Raw genomic sequence first — 19843 nt, forward strand, 5'->3', positions numbered from 1 at the left:
TTTTGGGCAAGGCGCCTCTCCCATTGCTACCTGGAGATGCCATTGGGGGATGGTGTAGTGGTTAAGAGCAGTAGTCTCGTAATCTGGTGAACTGGGTTCGATTCCCCGCTCCTCCACATGCAACTGCTGGGTGACCTTGGGCTAGTCACACTTCTCTGAAGTCTCTCAGCCCCATTCACCTCACAGAGTGTTTGTTGTGGGGAAGGAAGGGAAAGGAGAATGTTAGCCGCTTTGAGGCTCCTTCGGGTAGTGATAAAGCGGGATATCAAATCCAAATCCAAACCTGGGACCTGCTGCATGCAAAGCACCTTCTCTTCCCCTGAGCCACGGCCCTTCCCCATAAAAGAAGCCTCCCATGTTTCTGCGATGGGGCGGCCAAGACCCGCGACCTGCGTTTCCAGTCTAACTTTGAAAAGTCAGGCTCCTTTTCCAGAGAGCTCCCTCGTGGGAGCTTATCTCCGTCTTCAAAACCGTATTGGATCTCGCGTGAAAGTGTAAACAGCTTCCCAGCTCTAAGGTCCTGCTGTCGCGTTGATTAAACAATCATAAAAGGAAACGCAGTGTTTAAACATGGAAGCCTTTGATGAAATATTAAAGGCAGCCCTCTCCCCTGGGCTTGCTAAAGGGGCCCTCTGGCAATATGGAAGCTGCGATACATGGTGCTCCTCCCGCCCCCCCATCCCATTCATGTCACTAATGATGCTCGCTTTTGGAGAAGCTGGTTCGCCTCCAGCAGCTGGTCTCGGGAAAGCCAGGCTTAATTAGGCGCCGCTAGGTCCCTTGCACATCTTACTATCTCCCATTTAATTATGGCTCTGCCGGAGAAATAACTGGGTGAGGCACCAGCCTGATCCTTCTAGGGGAAAAACTTCTCTAGATGAAACAGGTCCTTTACTGTGTCTCTCTTTTCTCCCTCTCTCTATGTCCCCCTCAAGGCAAAGAAAACATGTTTTAACGACATGGAAATGATTTTATTAGATGCGCTGCACATTATCGGTTGAACATCGAGAGAACTTGTGTGATGTGGGTGTTTGTGGCACCTGGGAAGTACTGCTTTAGTACTGTAGCACTAACTTTCTTACATGATCGGCTGCTACACAAACTGTGGCATGGCAGCCTTACATTTTTATGAACTTGATAGATGATGATAGATAGATAGATAGATGATAGATAGATAGATAGATAGATAGATAGATAGATAGATAGATGATAGATAGATAGATAGATAGATAGATAGATAGATAGATAGATAGAGATAGATAGATAGATAGATAGATAGATAGATAGATAGATAGATAGATAGATATGGATCCACCCTATTCTCTTGACTGTAGTTTGTTTCAACATATTTTAATAATGTATTTTTAAATTGTTGTAATCTGCATCGTGGGAACTCATTGATTTACTGAGTGATTTATTGCATTGGTATTCCACCCTTCTTCCAAGAAGGCCATGGTGGTGCACATAGTTTTCTCTGGCTCCTCATTTAATCCCCACAACAGCCCTGTGAGCTGTCAATGTTTCCCTTTTTTTAAGGGAAATTCCCTTATTCCAAATAGGATTCCTTGTAAGAAAATGGAAAAGTTGATAGCTATGGCCAGTGAGCTTCATGGCTGAGTGGCAATTTGAACCCCAGTCTCCTGTGTCCTAGTGAAACACCCTAACCCCTACGCCACACTGGCTCATCACCCCATGGCGATCTACTAAATGATTTGCAATCATAAAAGGTAAAGGGACCCCTGACCTTTAGGTCCAGTTGTGGCCAACTCTGGGGTTGTGGCACTCATCTTGCTTTACTGGCCGAGGGAGCCGGCATACAGCGTCTGGGTCATGTGGCCAGCATGACTAAGCCGCTTCTGGCGAACCAGAGCAGCGCAGGGAAACTCCGTTTACCTTCCTGCCGGAGCAGTACCTATTTATCTACTTGCACTTTGATGTGCTTTCAAACTGCTACGTTGGCAGGAGCAGGGACCGAGCAACAGGATCTCACCCCGTCGCTGGGATTCGAACCGCCGACCTTCTGATTGGCAAGTCCTAGGCTCTGTGGTTTAACCCACAGTGCCACCCGTGTCCCTTTTGTGATCATACTGCAGCATTTAAGGCCAAATTAGTTCAAATCAGGGGAACTTGCCACAGTGCAAAGGATTATAGAACAGAGGGTTGGGGTTTGGGGGGGTGTTTGCTGGTGTGCAAGTCCTGCCGGAACAGTTGCAATGTGCAAGACTCAGTACTGTGCCTGCAAATCAGTATTTTATTGGAGGACATGTCTCCTGATGTCTTGTTATGAGCCATGCTGTGCTATTATTCAAGGCCTCCCTTTAGCTTGATTTGACTTTGCTGCTGAGAATGAATCCTAATTAATAGACAATCCAGACTGGCTCGCCTTGCCCTGCTTTGCACAGGCAATCCTGCACCCCCTTGCAGAGCCACAGCGGGGGTGGAGGGGAGCTGTGGGTGCAGTATATCCTGCCAGGGATATACTACCAGGCTCCTGTTCTGAATTTCTATCTTGCTTTATCTTAAGAGGTGAGAGTAAGTCTCGTTTTAGTTGCGCAGACCTAATGAAAAGCATGCAGGCAATATCCATGCCAACTGCTCACTTAAGAAGCAACTCCGCAAAGATTTTCCACCTCATTAAGCCGCCGCACTCCAATATGTCTGGCTGCAGGCCTGGTGGGAAGAGGCCCTGAAACGGACTTGCCAAATCTGGCTGCAAGGGAGTGGGTGAAGAGATCCCAGAAAAGAGGCACTTTTAAACGTCGCTGCGAATTGGGGGGGGGGGGGAAGCAGTTTGGAATTCCTGGTGTCTCTGGAGCTAGAGGTTTAAGCGTTGCCACTTTGGAATTGCTAACGCTTCGAGAGATGTGCTGACTGTGTGTGCATTTTTGCTTTCTACCTGCTCATCCTATGTAAGTCTCTTTTCCTCCTGAAGGCAATGACTCTAGGTTGTGTTTGCCCATGAAAACAGGGATGGGGGAACTTCCAAGGACCTTCCAAGAGCAAGGGAGCAAGGAGAAGAGATCCATGTAAGCCTAAGGAGCTCTGCTCCTGTCATAGATGCTAGAGTCGGAAGCGATCCCAAGAGTCATCTAGTCCAACCCCCTGCAAGGCACGAACCAGAGCTAAAGCATCCCTGACAGATGAAAGGGAGACCATTGGAGGTTTTTAAGCAGAGGTTAGGATTGCCATCTGTTTGCATCCATGGGTTAGGAGCACACTTTAAAAAGAGCAGCGTGCGCTCTCCTGGACGAAAGAGAGATCCATGGAAAAGCTTCCTGGGGCGATTTGAGGGCAGCCACAAGGAGATCTCTAAACATAGGGACATAGAAACTTGCCTTATACTGAGTCTGACCATAGCTCATTATGGTCTACATGGACTGAAGGCGGCTTTCCAGAACTTCAGACCCTTCTTCATCACACAACTCCCCACCATGGAGCTACAGCCCTTCCTTTAAAACATAGGAACATAGGAGGCTGCCTTATGCCAAACTCTATCTAGCTCAGTATTGCCTGCACTGACTGGCAGCAGCTCTCTGAGGTTTCAGCCAAGGAGTTCCCCCAGCCCTACCTGGAGATGCTGCGGTTTGAAGGTGGAACCTTCTGCGTACAAAGCAGGTGCCCTGCCAATGAGCCACAGCTCTTCCCCACAAACAAAAGGCATTGGTGGACCTACATTTGGGGGGCTGTGAAGCTTAAACTGCTATGGGGGCCCCTTCGCAACCAGCAACGAGGTCTGAGTAACCACTGTTATCTTCTTCAATGGGGTTGTTCCACGACAGATCACCACAGATTAATATTTTTAAAAAATTAACTGCTACATCTCAGATTTTGATTAAAATTGCTGCACTGGGTTATCTCATATTACATGAAGCATCTTTTACAAAATACTCATTTTTTTTCTAGCAACCTGTTCACATAACAGTTTCACCATATGAGAGCTTCCTCACAGTGTCATTTTTCTCGAGACAATATGCATAAAGAAATTAAGTGCTCTTCAGCAGAACAGCCAAATTACTGTGACATCTTTCCTTTACAACGCCTGTGCTGCTGACTCTCAAACTTTGGGGTTGTTGAAATATATAAAATAAAGCAAAACAAAGCAAAGCAAAACAAAACAAAACAAGATTGATTTGAGATGTGCAACTCTAATTGAGTCTACTAGACCCAAAAAATTGTAAGCAATGTGGGCTAAAGTTGCTTCTGAGGCCCCTCTAGGGTTAGGTAACCCTGAAGCTGAAGCTTCATTCATTTCATAGTACAGTGGTACCTCAGGTTAAGAACTTAATTCATTAGCACACTTTAGCTAATGGGGCTTCCCACTGCCACCAAGCTGCCGCCGAGCAATTTCTGTTCTCATCCTGAAGCAAAGTTCTTAACCCGAGGTACTATTTCTGGGTTAGTGGAGTCTGTCACCTGAAGCGTCTGTAACCTGAAGTGTCTGTAACCTGTAGATCCATCCCTGTCTAAAGGATAACGAGGAGACTTGCTCCACAGGGGTGCAGTTGGGGCAGGACTTGGGACCAACACACTAGAGCCCCTCTCTGCAGAATGGGCAGTAAGGCTGGCTGCCTGCATTTTGAACCCAGCGAAGTGATAATGCATGTTGCATTCAGCTCCTGAGAACAGTAAGCACGGTGGTCAAAACTGCATAACTTTGCTGCTGTTTGCCAGACCAAAAGGTGACCTGCTGTGGACAATGAGCTGTTGAGCACCTTGCTCACATCCCCCCTCCACCTCAGGCAGCCCCCACCCCATCCTCCTGGCTCGCTTTGGTTTTGCTACGCAAGTCTCCCTTCTGGCTTTGAGCTTGGGCATCTCCCGCTCTGCTTCCCGCCTTACACTCTTCTGCCATGTTCCTCCTTTAATAGCGTTTAAAGTAATGAAGCCCATATATCATATAATAAATAGCTATTGACTCCCGTCCACGGTCTGGATCAGGATTGATTGACCTGTGGGAATACTCTTTTCCTCAGTCAATAAGGGGCCGTGAAGAGGGAATAAATCTTGATGGAGACTGACAACCGGGGGGGGGGGGAGAGAAAGTCAATATACTTATTAATACATACATTAAATGAGCACACATCCTCCTCTGGGGAGAGACGCCATTTCATTCTGACAGCTGGCGAGTGTGGTGGGAGGCAAGCGGTGGGGGAGATGAGGAAAATGATAGGGCTGGAGACACCTGAAATTTCTGCTGTGCAGCTTGCAGAACTTCCATCCTGCGGCCAAGACTGGAAAGGGTGAACTTGCATGGCAGGTGGGGGGAACATAGAACCATAGAATTCTAGAGTTGGAAGGGACCCCAAGGATCACCTGGTCCAACCCCCTGCTATGCAGGGACCGCCGCTAAAGTATCCCAGGCAGATGGACAGCCAACCTCAGTTTTAAAAGCCTCAAATGAAGGAGAGCCCACATGGGAAGCTCCCTTGTATTAAATCGGACCATCTGCCCGTCTAGTGTGGTAGTGTCTAAAAAAGGTGGCACTGTGGTCTAAACCAGTGTTTTTCAACCACTGTTCCGCGGCACACTAGTGTGCCACGAGATGTTGCCTGGTGTGCCGCGAGATGTTGCCTGGAGGGAGGCGGGCGAGTCGGGCGGCGAGAGGCGGGGCGGAGGCGGCGAGGAGAGGCTGCCCAGCGCGGGGCTCTCGCTGTCTGCCTGCCTGGCTGCCTGCGAGCTCGGCGGGCAGCGCCTCCGTCCGCAGCGCCCGCCTCGCGGCTCTCATTCCCTGCCCCTGCCAAAGCTCACCCAGCCAAGCCGCGCTCTCCTTCCTGCCTCGCTTTGCTGCCTCCTCCCCCCCCACCCCAAAGCTTGGAGGTTCCCCGGCAAGGCGGAGGGGAAAAAATTGAAACTTACACTTTCGTGTGTCCCTCCCGGCGTGATGCTGCGCGCTGACGTCACGGGGCTGTAATGGTGGTGTGCCTCGAGATTTTTTTCATCAAACAAGTGTGCATTTGCCCAAAAAAGGTTGGGAAACACTGGTCTAAACCACTGAACCTCTTGGGCTTGCCGATCAGAAGGTTGGTGGTTCGAATCCCCGCGACGGGGTGAGCTCCCGTTGCTCGGGCCCTGCTCCTGCCAACCTAGTAGCTCAAAAGCACGCCAGTGCAAGTAGATAAATAGGTACCACTGCGGTAGAAAGGTAAACGGCGTTTCCATGCACTCTGGCACTCATCACGGTGTCCCATTGCACCAGAAGCGGTTTAGCTATGCTGGCCACATGACCCAGAAAGCTGTCGGCCTGAAAGTGAGATGAGTGCCGCAACCCCATAGTCGCCTTTGACTGGACTTTACGGTCCAGGGGTCATTTACCTTTTTACCTTTTTAGTAGTGTCTGCAGTGACTGGCAGCAGCTCTCCAGGATTTCAGTGGCCTACCTGGATATCCTGGGGATTGAACCTGGGACGCAAGGCAGGCAAGAAAGACTCTCTTTCACTGAGCTATGGATTTTCCCCATAAGGAAATATGAAATTTGTTCTCTGGGTCCTGGTCCATGTATAGTCCCAAAGCTACGCAGTCTGCTCTTGTGCCTTTCCAGTCTTCCAGAGAGGGATCTCCCCCTGCCCTACCTAGAGATGCTGGGGATTAAACCTGGAGCTTTCTGGATGCAAAGCAGGTGCACTGCATCCAGAGAAAAAGGCAAGTCAAAGGTGGCATGATAACAGGTTTATAAGGTTGCGCATGGCATGGAGAGAGTGAACAGAGAATTTCACCCCCTCCCTCTCTGATAATATTAGAACTATTGGGGACATCCAAGGAATCTGAATGTTGACAGACTCAGGGCGGATAAAAGAAAGCACTTCACCATGCAACCCACAGTTAAACTATGGAACTTACTCCCACTGGAGGCAGTGAGGGCCACCAACATGGATGGCTTTAAAAGAGGGTTGAACTAATTCATGGAGGATGATGCTATTGAGGGCTATTAGCCCTGTTGGCTCAGCTGATGGCTCAGCAATGCCGTTGGAGGCAACACTGCTTTTGCTGGAAACCACAGGAGGGGAGAGGGCTCTTGTGCCTGAATCCTGCTTGCTGGTTTCCTAAAGGCAACTGGTTAGCCACTGTGACAGCAGGATGCTGGACTAGATGGGCCATTGGCCTGATCCAGGAGCCTCTTCTTATGTTCTCTAATCCCTGAGCTACAACCTTCTCCAGATATTGTTGGATTTCCTACTCTCAACTTCCCATGATACGTGGCTCTATTTGGGCATTCTATGGTTTAGAAATAACTATGCCTCTGTATCACTTTTTGAGGGGTTAATACGATGCATCTGTGCCAGTGAATAAATGTGGACCTATCATGCTGTTTCAACTCCCTCCCTCCCTCCCTCCCTCCCTCCCTCCCTCCCTCCCTTTAGCTAGAGGACAGATTTGAACTAAGCAAAGTTTTCTAATCAAAAGGTTCATCTCTAAAGGCAAAGTCCCTGCCTTCCTTCCCCAATACCTTCCTCCTCCTAATATTCCAAAGGCTGCTAATAACGTAGAATATATTAGGAGCCTTCAAAGGGAAAGGAAGGAGTCAAATATGCTTTCCATGTTACTAGACCTCGCCGAGCCAATTATAAGCACATCCCCCCAAAAAAAAGATGCAAAGGCAAAGAAGTTGACTAGTTTCCCATGGTGTGCAGGGAGCAGATAAGCTAAGGTGACCCTCTCCTCTTCTGTGAGTGAGTCATGGGAGCATCTTTGCACCCTGCCCCCCCCCGAATGGGAGAGATTCCTTCCACTAAGGACGTACTGTGTCTCTAAATGGCTTGCTCCTCAGCTTGGGAAACGTTAACCCGACTTTATCTTGTGTACCAGGTGTCAAGGGCTGCCGTCAAAAACATGCTGCTGTTTAAATAATGTCCATCATGCCTGTGTTTAGTAGCAAGCAGAGCTAGGCAAATGTGTGTGCCGATAGAGAAGATGGGGGAGAGGAAAAGTCTTATTCCCAGACTCTCATTTTCCCTGCAAAGGCACCTCCACGGAAAGTCAGAAGGCACGTGACAGCAGATGTCTTTCCTACACTCCTTGGCTAGGAGAGACTTTTCTCCTTCCTTCCATTAGAAGTACTTCCATTGAACTTTAATCCAGTTCATGCTTGTTTTTGCTGATAGTTCCTCGGGGCGGGGGGAGTGGGTAGGAATGCTGTTGTTCTGCACAGGCTTATTTTAGGGCAGGGATAGCCAACCTGGCGCCCTCCTAATGCTGTTGGACTATGGTTCTCATTGTCTCTACCCATTGACCTTGCTGGCTGGGGCTGTAGGAGTTGGAATCCGGTAACATCTGCAGGGCGCCACGTTGGGCACCTTTGTTCCAGGCTATTGCAGATGCAACAATTCTATGATTCTGACATCCAACTTGTTTGCTGGTCAGTTTGCTTTGCGTCAAGAAGAGAGCTGTCCGTGGTCCTGACCACCACCAGCTTATCCTGAATGCTTGCTGTGCTTGGCCAGTACACTGCTGTGGCCTCTAGCTCGAAATCAGACACAAGGTGGGGTTAGCTGTGTTTAGTCATGCCTCGTCTTCTTTTCCTTTACTGGAATCCCCACGGTCCACAGATGTTTGCTTAAGCCACAGTACAAGGGTGCAGAGCTTCACCCCCCCTCCAACTCTAGGATCAAGAAGAAACTTTATAAAATGTGAATGCATTTTTTTTAAAGGGATAGATGTACATCTATTTGGAACAGAGGTGGGCAACACAGCCCCCCCCCGATGTTGCTGGACTGCAACTCCCATCACCCTTGACCTTCCTGGATGGGACCGGAGGCCAGCAGCATCAGGATTACACTCCATGCTGGCTTACCCCGAGTGAGAATCTCTGGATTTATAGTCACTGCTGTGTAGATTTGTATTTGCAAATCACATCCCGAAGTAGTTTTGTATGGGGCTATGCTTTATACACCAACACTCTGAACTTTGCTCAGTAGCTAATTTGCAGCCAGTTGGCCTCTGTTTGTTTCCAAAAGCCCACCTTTGACTTTTGCAAGCCTTCCCTTGCGTGAATCAGACTCAGCTACCGTATGCCAGAGAAAGCAAAGAGCTCTGACTTCCTGCTCTCTTGAGAAGTGCTGCGTTCGGCTCCCTTTGCACCCAATTGGAAAATGCCAGAGGGCCGTCACTCCGGCCCCCTGCCCTTGTTCCTTCGCAGGTTGCAATGGACTTGTTAGCTTCCTTCATATTTTTCTCCCTGCCACCTCCAGCTCACGCAGATAAACAGAGGAGCCTTTCCTGCAAAGCAATTTGGGATTGGGCTTGCTTGGCTGAGCAATCTTCACACTCACCGCAAATTCCTCCAGCCTTTGAAATGGCCCGTTTCCCTGGGAGGGTGGGGGAATGTTGACAGTGGCGGAGGACTGCTATAAACATCTCTAAAATGAGATGCTTTTTCCATGCATACTTAAAACCCATTCATATTACCCCAAGCCCTCTGAGAGCAGGAACACTGTTAGAAAAGTAATGTTGCTTGCTTTGAAAGCTTAACTTTCCTCAGGCCAGTGGTTCACGATGCAGTGGACTGGGCTGGAGTTGGAGAGCTCAGGCCCAGAACTTTGGCTGGAGGCGAAAGCGAGTAAATGACCAAGTTAGGCTAACCTACTGTCCCATGCTCACAGGGCCGTCTTTAGCATATGTGCTGCTGGGGTGCAAAGATCCGTCCAGCACCCCCAAATTTAGTTAAACCGCCCCCAAATGAACTTTTAGTGAGCTTTTTTTGGGAGGGGCAAACACAAAGTTGTTGAGCTTTTGTTTGCTGACTCATTGGGAATATTTGGCGCTACAGAGTAACAGAGCGATGGAGGAGGGGGGTGGGGACTTTTTCTCCATTGCTTTTCACTGTTGCCAATCGAGAGGGGCCGGTATACAGTAGGTATACATTTGCCGCCCCCCAGAATTTGGTACCCGGGTGCCCCACACCCCTTGCACCCCCAGGTAAAGACGGCCCTGCATGCCCACCACCCCTGGCACTCGGCTCAGCACCTGGCTTCACCAGGAGTTGTCCAAAGGAGCCAAGGATCAGGTTGACATGGGAGCACAGCAAGATGATGTGGCACCTCTACTGCTGGAGGCAGTATATTCCCCTGAATATCAGTTACTGGAATCGCAAGTGGGGATACTTGCATTTAGGTCCTGCTTGTGGGGTAGTCACTGTTAGAAGAGGATACTGGACCAGATAGGATCCAGCAGTCAGGATTTTGTTGTTGTTGTTAATAGGATTAGATATATTCATGAAGGCTATCCATGGCTACTATGTGAGGGCTGCCATACTGGGACACGGGTGGCGCTGTGGTCTAAATCACTGAGCCTCTTAGGCTTGCCAATCAGAAGGTCGGCGGTTTGAATCCCCATGACGGGATAAGCTCCCGTTGCTCTGTCCCAGCTCCTGCTAACCTAGCAGTTTGAAAGCACGCCAGTGCAAGTAGATAAACAGGTACCACTGTGGCGGGAAGGTAAACGGTGTTTCCATGCACTCTAGTTTCCATCACCATTGTGCCAGAAGTGGTTTAGACCTGCTGGCCACGGAAATTGTCTGTCGACAAACACTGGCTCCCTCGGCCTGAAAGCAAAATGAGCGCCACAACTCCAGCATTTGGCTGGACTTAACTGTCCAGTGGTCAATTACTTTTACCTTTTTTATGTCCAGATTTTCCTGGACATTACTCTTACTGGGATCTGAAAGGCGAAATTGATGTCCTGGGGGAAGTTCTGAACTTTTGGGTTTGTTTAAAAAAAGCTCAAGAACTTCTGGGGTGTCCTGGTTTTTTTTACTTTTTGAAAGATGGCAACCCTATGCCCCTGAATACGAGTTGCTCAGAATCACAAGTGGGGAGAGTGTTGTTGTGCTCAGGTTCTCCTTGTCGGCTTCCTTTAGGCATCTCATTGGCCACTGTGATAAGAAGAGGAAGCTGGACTCTTCTTAGGTTTTTATGGGAGCGGGAGAGGAAATAGAAGTGCCACATTCAATGAATCAGGGGGCAAAAAAGCTTCTCTGGCATATTAGCACTCCTCGTGGGTAGAGGATCACCCGTATACAAAGGAGCGCATCTGCCCAGGTGCTTCTAATTGGCAGATTAAATGGTGCCGGGAACCTTGTGTGCGGTGCTTGTCTAAGCCATGGCATAGTTCGCGCAGGTTGCCGGAGCTGGCTTTGCAGTTAACAGATGCAAATTTCCATTTATAAAGCGGAGCGTGCCTGGGTAAACGACCTGATTTATGAAGGGCCTACTTCAAGAGCAAATCAGGCAGCACATCTCACAAAAAAGAAGCCTGTGTTTCTTTTCTTTTCTTTCTTTTTTTACTTGCTACGCCTCTTAAACATGAGTCTCGATGGAGCTCCGGGTCAATAGGAACCTCGGGAAAAACATCGTATTCCCACCCCCACTCCCCCCACCCCCTGGATGGGCAAAGCAGAGGCGTTGCTATAATCCTTGCCTCCTTTGACGTCTTTTCTTTGCCTCTTACAGCGCTAAAGAAACTGTAAGAAAATAACCCGGCGAGGATTTGAAAAGATCTCGCAGGTGGCTTCTGCTCAATAGCAACAGGTGCTGTGCCTTAGCAGAAAAAGAAGAGGCAGCGGAGTTATGTATGAGAGGCTCCCCCTTCTCCTCCAGCAAGGAGTTTCCATACCTCCCAAGATTTGCCACCAAAGCTTCGCAACAGGTTACTCATCCGCTGATGGAAAGCACTTGCGAGAGTGACTCAGCAATCGCCTCGCCTCACTTTGTCTCCAGATCCAACAAACTTTAGTTTTTATTGTTTTAGTACAGTGGTGCCTTGGGTTAAGTACTTAATTCATTCCGGAGGTCCATTCTTAACCTGAAACTGTTCTTAACCTGAAGCACCACTTTAGCTAGTGGGGCCTCCTGCTGCCACCGCGCCGCCGGAGCACAATTTCTGTTCTCATCCTGAAGCAAAGTTCTTAACCCGAGGTACTACCATATTTTTCGCCCTATAGGACGCACTTTTTCCACTCCAAAAATGAAGGGGAAATGTGTGTGCATCCTATTGGGTGAATGCAGGCTTTCGCTGAAGCCTGGAGACCGAGAGGGGTTGGTGCGCACCGACCCCTCTCGCTCTCCAGGCTTCGCACAGCTCTCCGCAAGGCACGGGAGCCTGGCGCTAGGCTCCCACCGCTTGCGGAGAGTTGCCTGTTCTGGGGGCTGGGGGAAAAATAATCCCCCCCTTTATTTCCCCCCCAAAAAAACTAGGTGCACCTTTTGGGACGGTGCATCCTATAGGGTGAAAAATACGGTATTTCTGGGTTAGCGGAGTCTGTAACCTGAAGCATATGTAACCCAAGGTAACACTGTAATGGTATTGATTATCCAGCAGTGGTTGGTGAGCCGAGTAAGGCAGAAGGAGGTTCAACTGCAGGTGGCACAAGAGGCAATGATGGACAAGCCAAGTAATGATACATCTGAACCTTGGGCTTCTACTCAGATGGGATGAGCGGGCCTTGCTGTTCTACCCTTCGATGTAAAACAAGAAAGAAAGAAAAAGGCTCCTGTCTTGCAAGAGAAAGGAATGAATCCAGTGATGGTGCCTGCCCTCCCAGGCAGAGCTGTTGCTGCCACCAATGGTAGTTGGTGCCCAAGGGAACTGGTAGAGCAGAGGTTGGAGGGGTGAGCCTTTACAGTAGGTGGAGATAGAGACAGGCGATTCCAGGTTTGTCCCCATCCCCTTCCCTGCTGAGATCGACAAGAGTGACCCTGAGACTAAGGAGGTGGGGGCTGGCATCCCCGGACTGGATCATAGAATTGTAGAGTTGGAAGGGACCACGATGGCCATCTAGTCTAACCCCCTGCAATGCAGGAATCCAGAGTGTCGTCCCTCAGATGGTTGGATGGCACCTTGCGCACCTCCTTCAAGCAACTCTTGCAACCAAGCCAGTGCCAAACTTATTGCTCTGCTTTCCTTTGGACCACATCAGCGAGGCTGAGAGTGGGGTCTTGTCATCTGGGCTGTCCAGGACCCACAGATACATTGCCCAGGTTTGTGTCCTAGAGAAGTCACTGCTAATACAGTGGAGGTGCACTCCATTGTCTCTCGAGATGGATGGATGGATGCTGACAAGTACCACAAGACTCCCCCCGCCCCATAGAAGGCTAGCACTCCTCTGGAAACTTCAGAAAATGGTGCCTCTTGTTTCATAAGGAAAACACAGGTGGAGGGTTTCCCTCCTCCTCCCTGTTTGCATTGGTGCCATTTTTTTTATTACAGACCATCTGCTCAATGATCTGAACCTCCTCACGGAAGGCCAGGCCAGACGAACTAATTCCATTCCTTGACTCATTAATTTCCGCTGCGCCTTCCTTTGGAGTTGATGTGCATGCCCTTCCGAAGTCTCGTTGTGGACCTGATTTGCAGACGCTCTCAGAGGGGTGGGCTGGGACAGCCTCACAGTTGGGTTCGCAGTTGCCCCATTGCCCGTGAGATGGGCCGTGATGATGAGGAATGCAGAGAAGGCCTTGCAGGGTGGGGCAGGAAAGATCTCGTTTGCCAAGTGGACCTTGTGCTAGAGTGTGGTGTGGAAACATGAGCAGGGAAAGTGTCCCTGGAGAAAGCTCTGCCCTATCTCATTCACATTTTGCATTCCCTTATGCGCCCAGTGGATTATTGGGTCCTGTTTTGCTTGTCAGAAAGGAAACCAGAGATGATCCCAAACTGGATATTGGGTGCATTCACACTGCCATTTATTGCGGTTTCCTGACATTTCCCGAACTGCTAATTTCTGCATTATATCCCGTGTTCTTTTTTCCTGGGGGTACTCAAGGGATTGCAGTACACACATATTTTTCTTTCTTTCTAGAAGAAAAGCACTGGTTATTTCTCAGCTTTCACATGATGCAAAAGCCGCTTCCAGAAATATAGAGAGATATAGCGCATGTTTGGGGCTCATTTCTGAGTTATTTGCTTCCAGGGAAAAATCCATTCCCTGGGGAGAAATTATTAGATAACAGGCAATCCTCATTTTGTGCAGGGGTTTTCTGGACCCCTACGCATGTTGACGGGGCCCATATAAAGCATCCTTCCCTGTTCTGCCCTTTTAGTGATGTTTTAGGGTCACTTCTGGGTTCAGTGCCATGCTTGTGTGCACGGTCACTTGTCAATTGGATACATGTAGCTTGATCATTGCCTGTGCTCTGAAAATTGTAGCTCTGCGTGGCGAATGGAACCTCCAGACAACTCTCAGTGCCCTTAACAAACTACACTTCCCAAGATTCTTTGAAGGAACTCGCCGCTGTTGAAAGTGGCAAGAGACTGCTTAAATTCAGATGGGACCTGAGTCGGGCCAGTGGTTCATCTAGCTCATTATTGTCTACACTGACTGGCAGCAGCTTCCTGGGGTTTCAGGCAGGGCTCCTTCCTGTCTCTAACTGGAGGTGCCAGGGATTGCATACCCTCCAACATTTCTCTGTTGAAAATAGAGTTAGGGTTCTATTCCATAATAATGATGATGATAATTTTATTATTTATACCCTGCCCATCTGATTGGGTTGCCCCAGGCACTCTGGGCGGCTTCCAACATATATAAAAAACATAATAACACATTAAAGAACTTCCCTAGACAGGGCTACCTTGGCTTCAGGTGTCCTCTAAAGGTTGTATATCTACTAATCTCATGGACTCAGGGGCTGCATAACTCCATACCTTCCAACATTTCTCCGATGAAAATAGGGACGTCCTAAGAAAAAGTGGGACATTTCTGGGGTCAAACCAGAAACTGGCTTCTGTGAATCCAGGACTCTCCCTAGAAAATAGGGACACTTGGAAGGTCTGTCGTGGTGACCATGCTAAGCTAGGTGGCCCAGTGGTCTGACTCAGTATAATGAAGGGCTATGGCTCAGTGGTGGACCACTGGGATTTATCCCGGGACTTCTGTATGCGAGGCAGATGTTCTGCCACTGAGCCTCGGCCTCCCCCCCCCCCCGCACACCGTCCTCCTACGGGCTTCTGAAGAGCGGCAGGTCCTGCCTCCGGTGTCGCGAGGAGGGGGAGGCAGGAGCAGAAGCTGCGAGATGTCTGCAGGGGCGGGAGAAGAAGAACAATTAAAAGCTGCGGCGCTCCTGTCATTAGCGAGAGAACCAGATGAAATTAACACCTGCGATCCACTCGGAGCCGCTTTTATTTCGGGGGGGGGGGGGCTGGCTTATTATCTGAGCCCAGGTATTGCCTTTGCCCTCTCTCGCTTCGCCTGCGATGTGTGTAGGTGGGCAGGATTGCCTGGAGTGGGGGGGCAGCCTCTCTAGTGGGGAGAAAGTTGCGGCAGAATCCGCCCACAGGCTCCATTACATGATTCAAATGTCAATACAGGCTTTAATTGGTTTCAGTGTCCCCTCCTTTCCCTCCCCACCCCCCACTCTCCGACAGCTGCATTTGGTAATTAAGACTCCACAAATAGATTTCTCGGCAACAGGTACGGGAAAAGGGGGAAGTTTGGCGGTTCGTGTCTGGCGTACGGAGGACACTTTCCTTCCTTCAGCAAGAAGTCTCGTTCCAGGCCACGTTCATACCATACCTTTAAAGCACTCTGGTACCACTTTAAACAGTCGTGGCTCTCTCCCAAAGGATTCTGGGGGCTGTAGTTCATTTAGGGTGCTGAGACTTGTTAAGGAGATCCCTATTTCCCCTCCCAGAGCTACAGTTCCCTGGGATGAGGAACACACTGGGAATTGTAGCTCTGTGATGGGAATTCCTCCCGGAGCCCAGTCCTTGCAATTTTCCTTTTTCTTTTTAACAAAGAATGAAGGAAGCGTCTTGTGGTATCAGTGTCCATCTGGTTCAGTGTCCTTTTCTCACAGTGGCCAACCAGATGCCCCAATGAGGAGCCTGCAAGTAGGATCTGAGTGTGACACATCTCTCCACTTATGATTCCCAGCAACAGGCATTCAAAGGCATGCTGTCTCTGATAGAGGAAGCAGAAGACAGCCACTGTGCATAGCAGCCATTGATGTCCTTGTCATCCACAAGGAGCTAAGAAAAGCATAAGGTTAGAGTCCAGACATCCCAAACTGGATTCATGTCCTTCTCACTGCATCCTGGGGTGTACAAGTCCCAAACCATTTTGATTACCTGGATGAGAAATTGCAATCCTTCTATCCGTTTAAGTGCTTTGGCGTTTCCGTGGGTTTGGTTTCCCATTCCCGCCGTTAATCCCGATTTCCCCATCTTCCTTTCCAGCTTGTGCAAAGGACGGACGCTCTACTCGGTGGTGAGAGATGCCAAGATCGTCCTGGATGTCAACAAAACAAGGCAGATTGCTCAAGAGATCGTCAAGGTATGAGCAATGGGGAATAAAAACTCAGGGACACACATTCACACTCTTGAGACAGGTGCCTGGTGCCTGGGACCCACTCTTGGCGTGGATGCTTTGACGGATGTGATGCAAATGGTTCAGAGGGAAAGCAGATATCTTTCCCACCCAGCCAACTTCTACACACACATTCATAGCAGGAAGCAAAGTAGTCAAGTCATGCAGACACCTGGTGCTATGTGGTGTGGGGTGAAGCCCTATTTTACTTGATCTGTGTCTGGGTGAATCCTGAAATAGGCTGAAGGAGCCCGGGAGTAGTCAGTGGGAAAGGAGCAGTAGCGGAGTGTCAGATTCAAGGTCCTATCATGATAAGTCACAGCCATGCCTCGTCTTCCTCACAAGCCACGCCCCTCCTAAGATTACATAATCACAGATTTGCAGAGTTAGAAGGGTCATCCAGTCTAACCCCCTGCAATGCAAGCTCAGGTAAAGCATCCCCCACAGGTGGCCATCCAACCTCTGCTCTTAAAAATCTCTGAGGAAGGAGAGGCCACCACATTCCGAGGTCTTACTGTCAGAAAGCTCTTCTTAAGATTATACAAATGTCTATGATTATATACAAGGGACACGGGTGGTGTTGTGGTCTCAACCACAGAGCCCAGGGCTTGCTGATCAGAAGGTCGGCGGTTCGAATCCCCATGACAGGGTGAGCTCCCGTTGCTCGGTCCCTGCTCCTGCCAACCTAGCAGTTCAAAAGCACGTCAAAGTGCAAGTAGATAAATAGGTACCACTCCAGTGGGAAGGTAAACGGTGATTCCATGCGCTGCTCTGGTTCGCCAGAAGCGGCTTAGTCATGCAGGCTCCCTCAGCCAGTAAAGTGAGATGAGCGCTGCAACCCCTGAGTTGTCCACGACTGGACCTAATGGTCAGGGGTCCTTTTACCTTTACCTTTATGATTATATACAATAATCTTACAGTTAAATAATAATAATAACAGTAATGATGGATGGATGCATTGCAGTGATCAATGCATGTGTTGCCTTCCAGCTAGGTCTACTATTTTCTGTGCATGTGCAAATGATTTGGAGTGCTCCAGTGTCTTCCCTTGGAGTGGCTTAAGTTGTGTTTTCCACGGCGTTCCATTGGACGTAACAGAACTTGCCAACCATTCCCTTGAAACTAAAGGGGTGGATGGAGATGTCAAATTCGGTTCTCTCTGTTTCACAATTTCCCCGTCTAAAATTCCGCTCTTCACATTTCTGCAGCACCTTGCAATGTTTTAAAATCCTCGTGAAAACCCTTCTGCAGCTTGGTCTGTGGTTCTGAGTAATGTACACAAGCTTGCAACCGATTTCCCCATATCCCATACATTTCTGTATGTTATTTTCACCAGCATCTTGATTTCCACAGTGGCGTTCCCCAAGCATATGCATTTTTGTGAACATCTCGGTTGGAAGGACTGCATTGCGAAATTTGGAAGACTGTGTTTTGGTTCTTGTATTGTTGCAGAAAGTGGGGATTGGTTAAATGCAGAGTTAAATGCAAACTAAATCAGATTTCTCTCCCATCCCTAGCTCACAGACTCCATGTTGGGGGCCCTGTGTGCAGTCCGCAATCCCGTATGGAGTCTGGGACACTTTACCCCCCCCCCAGACCACACTTGGGAATGCTGGGGTTTCGTTCATCCTCCTCCACATCCTTCCATGTCACATTGAAAGGTGGATTATCAGGGCTATTTCTATCCTATTAAACTCAAACCCAAAGCCATTTTCATTTCATTGGCTTTCATTAATCCCCCCCCCCATCCGCTGCCTAATGAGCAGATACAAGTTTCTATCTACGCCAACGCGGCCCATGTTTCTTAATAGAGCTTGGCCAGAATCTCTCTCTCTCTCTTTCTCTCCCTATCTCTTCCCCCTCTTCAGTCAAACTTTCCCAAGCAATGTATATGCCAAGGCTCCAAGACTTCTCTAAAATTTTTGCTACATGGAGTGTGTGTACCTGTCTGGCAGTTAATGCCTGTTAAATGATAAAATACTGTTGCCCAGTGCTATTTGTCTAGAAAAAGTACTCAATAAGCAGTCTGAGTTGGGGGGAATCTTTTACCCATGCAGTTGCCCTCTGCCCACACCCAGTGTGGTGTAGTGGTTAAGAGCGGTAGCCTCGTAATCTGGGGAACCGGGTTTGCATCTCCGCTCCTCCACATGCAACTGCTGGGTGACCTTGGGCCAGTCACGCTTCTTTGAAGTCTCTCAGCCCCACTCACCTCACAGAGTGTTTGTTGTGGGGGAGGAAGGGAAAGGAGAATGTTAACCGCTTTGAGACTTCTTAAAGGGAGTGAAAAGCGGGATATCAAATCCAAACTCCTCTTCTTCTTCTTCAGTATCTGAAACCCCCCTGATCCCATTTCCCCCACTGCTTTCTAGACTTATTCCTGGTCCCAGATTGCCAGGTAGGGAGGGATGTAGGTGTAAATATGCACCCTCTCATCATCTCTCATGAACAGTAGTTCCTGATGGTTCTTGGACCTGTTAGGGTGGAAGGCATGGAGCCCAGCAGTAGGTGGCGCCAGAGCCAACTTGTTCTGGTTTTGCCTCCCTGCGATGTTCTGCTGCAACTACGGGGGAGGAAGTTAACAACCAGGACCACTCCCTGGGCTAGCAGTAAGGTAGGGAGGGACATGTGGACTGGCTGCTAGTGGACAGACATAATGGACCAGCTTCTGCCCCCATATGCTTTCACCCATTAGCACTAATAGGCAATTGTGGGTTGCGAACCTCACATCTGCCTTATCCCGGTGCATAGTGATAGCCACATCAGTATATTCAACAGGAGCCGAGAGTCTGACAGGAGCAGAATATTTAGTGGAAGACCCACAGCTACTTTCCCCTGTTGCATTTGTCTTGACTTAAAAAAGGTCCTTGCGAACTTTCTGGGAACAGGGCAGAGGTGTGGAACCACCCTGACATAAGGACAGGTTGGCATTTTAGAAAACCTGCGAGCCAGTAGGGGGTGCTAGCTACCCATCTAGCGTGCAGAGAAACCTGAAGACAATTCAAGGCTGCCTACAGGAAGGAGCCTCTTGTTTCAAAGAAAATGGCATGCTCAGATAGATGGAGGTCAAGCTGGGATAGGGAGTTCCAAGGAAGAGAAGCTTTAGCTTTCTAGGGCTCCATTCACACGGCACTTTATTCTATTTCCCCGACATTTCGTAAATGTCAATTTTTGTACAGCAGTTGAGCCTCCACGCAATGTAAATGCCACTTCCGGAAAACAAGTGGAACATTGCACATACCAGGGCTAGTTTCTTTGTTATTTGATTCCAGGGGAAAAAATCCATTTGCAGCCCCCTTTATCTAGAAAACTGTGGGAATAAAGTGACAAGATCTGGGACAGCAGACCAGCATACAGTTCTTTCTTGCCTTTTCCATGGGGGAATCACCGGAGAACAGAAGCAGGCATTTGCAGAAAGCGTGGGGGAGTAGCAGCAAGGTCCAGCTGTGTTTGCTGTTGTGCCACACCACGCCCACTGGTGAGCATGCAATTCAGCAGCATGCCAGTATAATGGTCAAGAAAGCCACTGTTTCATAGTGCAACAGGTACTGTAGT

General features: G+C 49.0%; 1 protein-coding gene across 1 annotated transcript in view; it reads left to right on the forward strand.

The window, feature by feature from the left end:
* The window catches only part of KSR2 (kinase suppressor of ras 2), a gene marked incomplete at its 3' end in the record, with an annotated part of 188748 nt that overhangs the window by 150404 nt on the left and 18501 nt on the right, over positions 1 to 19843 (forward strand). The window contains exon 15 of the mRNA XM_082202891.1: positions 16162 to 16258. Coding sequence (XP_082059017.1) covers positions 16162 to 16258 — 97 coding nt within the window. The remainder of the gene's footprint in view (positions 1 to 16161; positions 16259 to 19843) is intronic.

This window comes from Podarcis vaucheri, assembly GCF_965113315.1.
Source record: "Podarcis vaucheri genome assembly, chromosome: 16".
Taxonomy (NCBI): Eukaryota; Metazoa; Chordata; class Lepidosauria; order Squamata; family Lacertidae; genus Podarcis; species Podarcis vaucheri.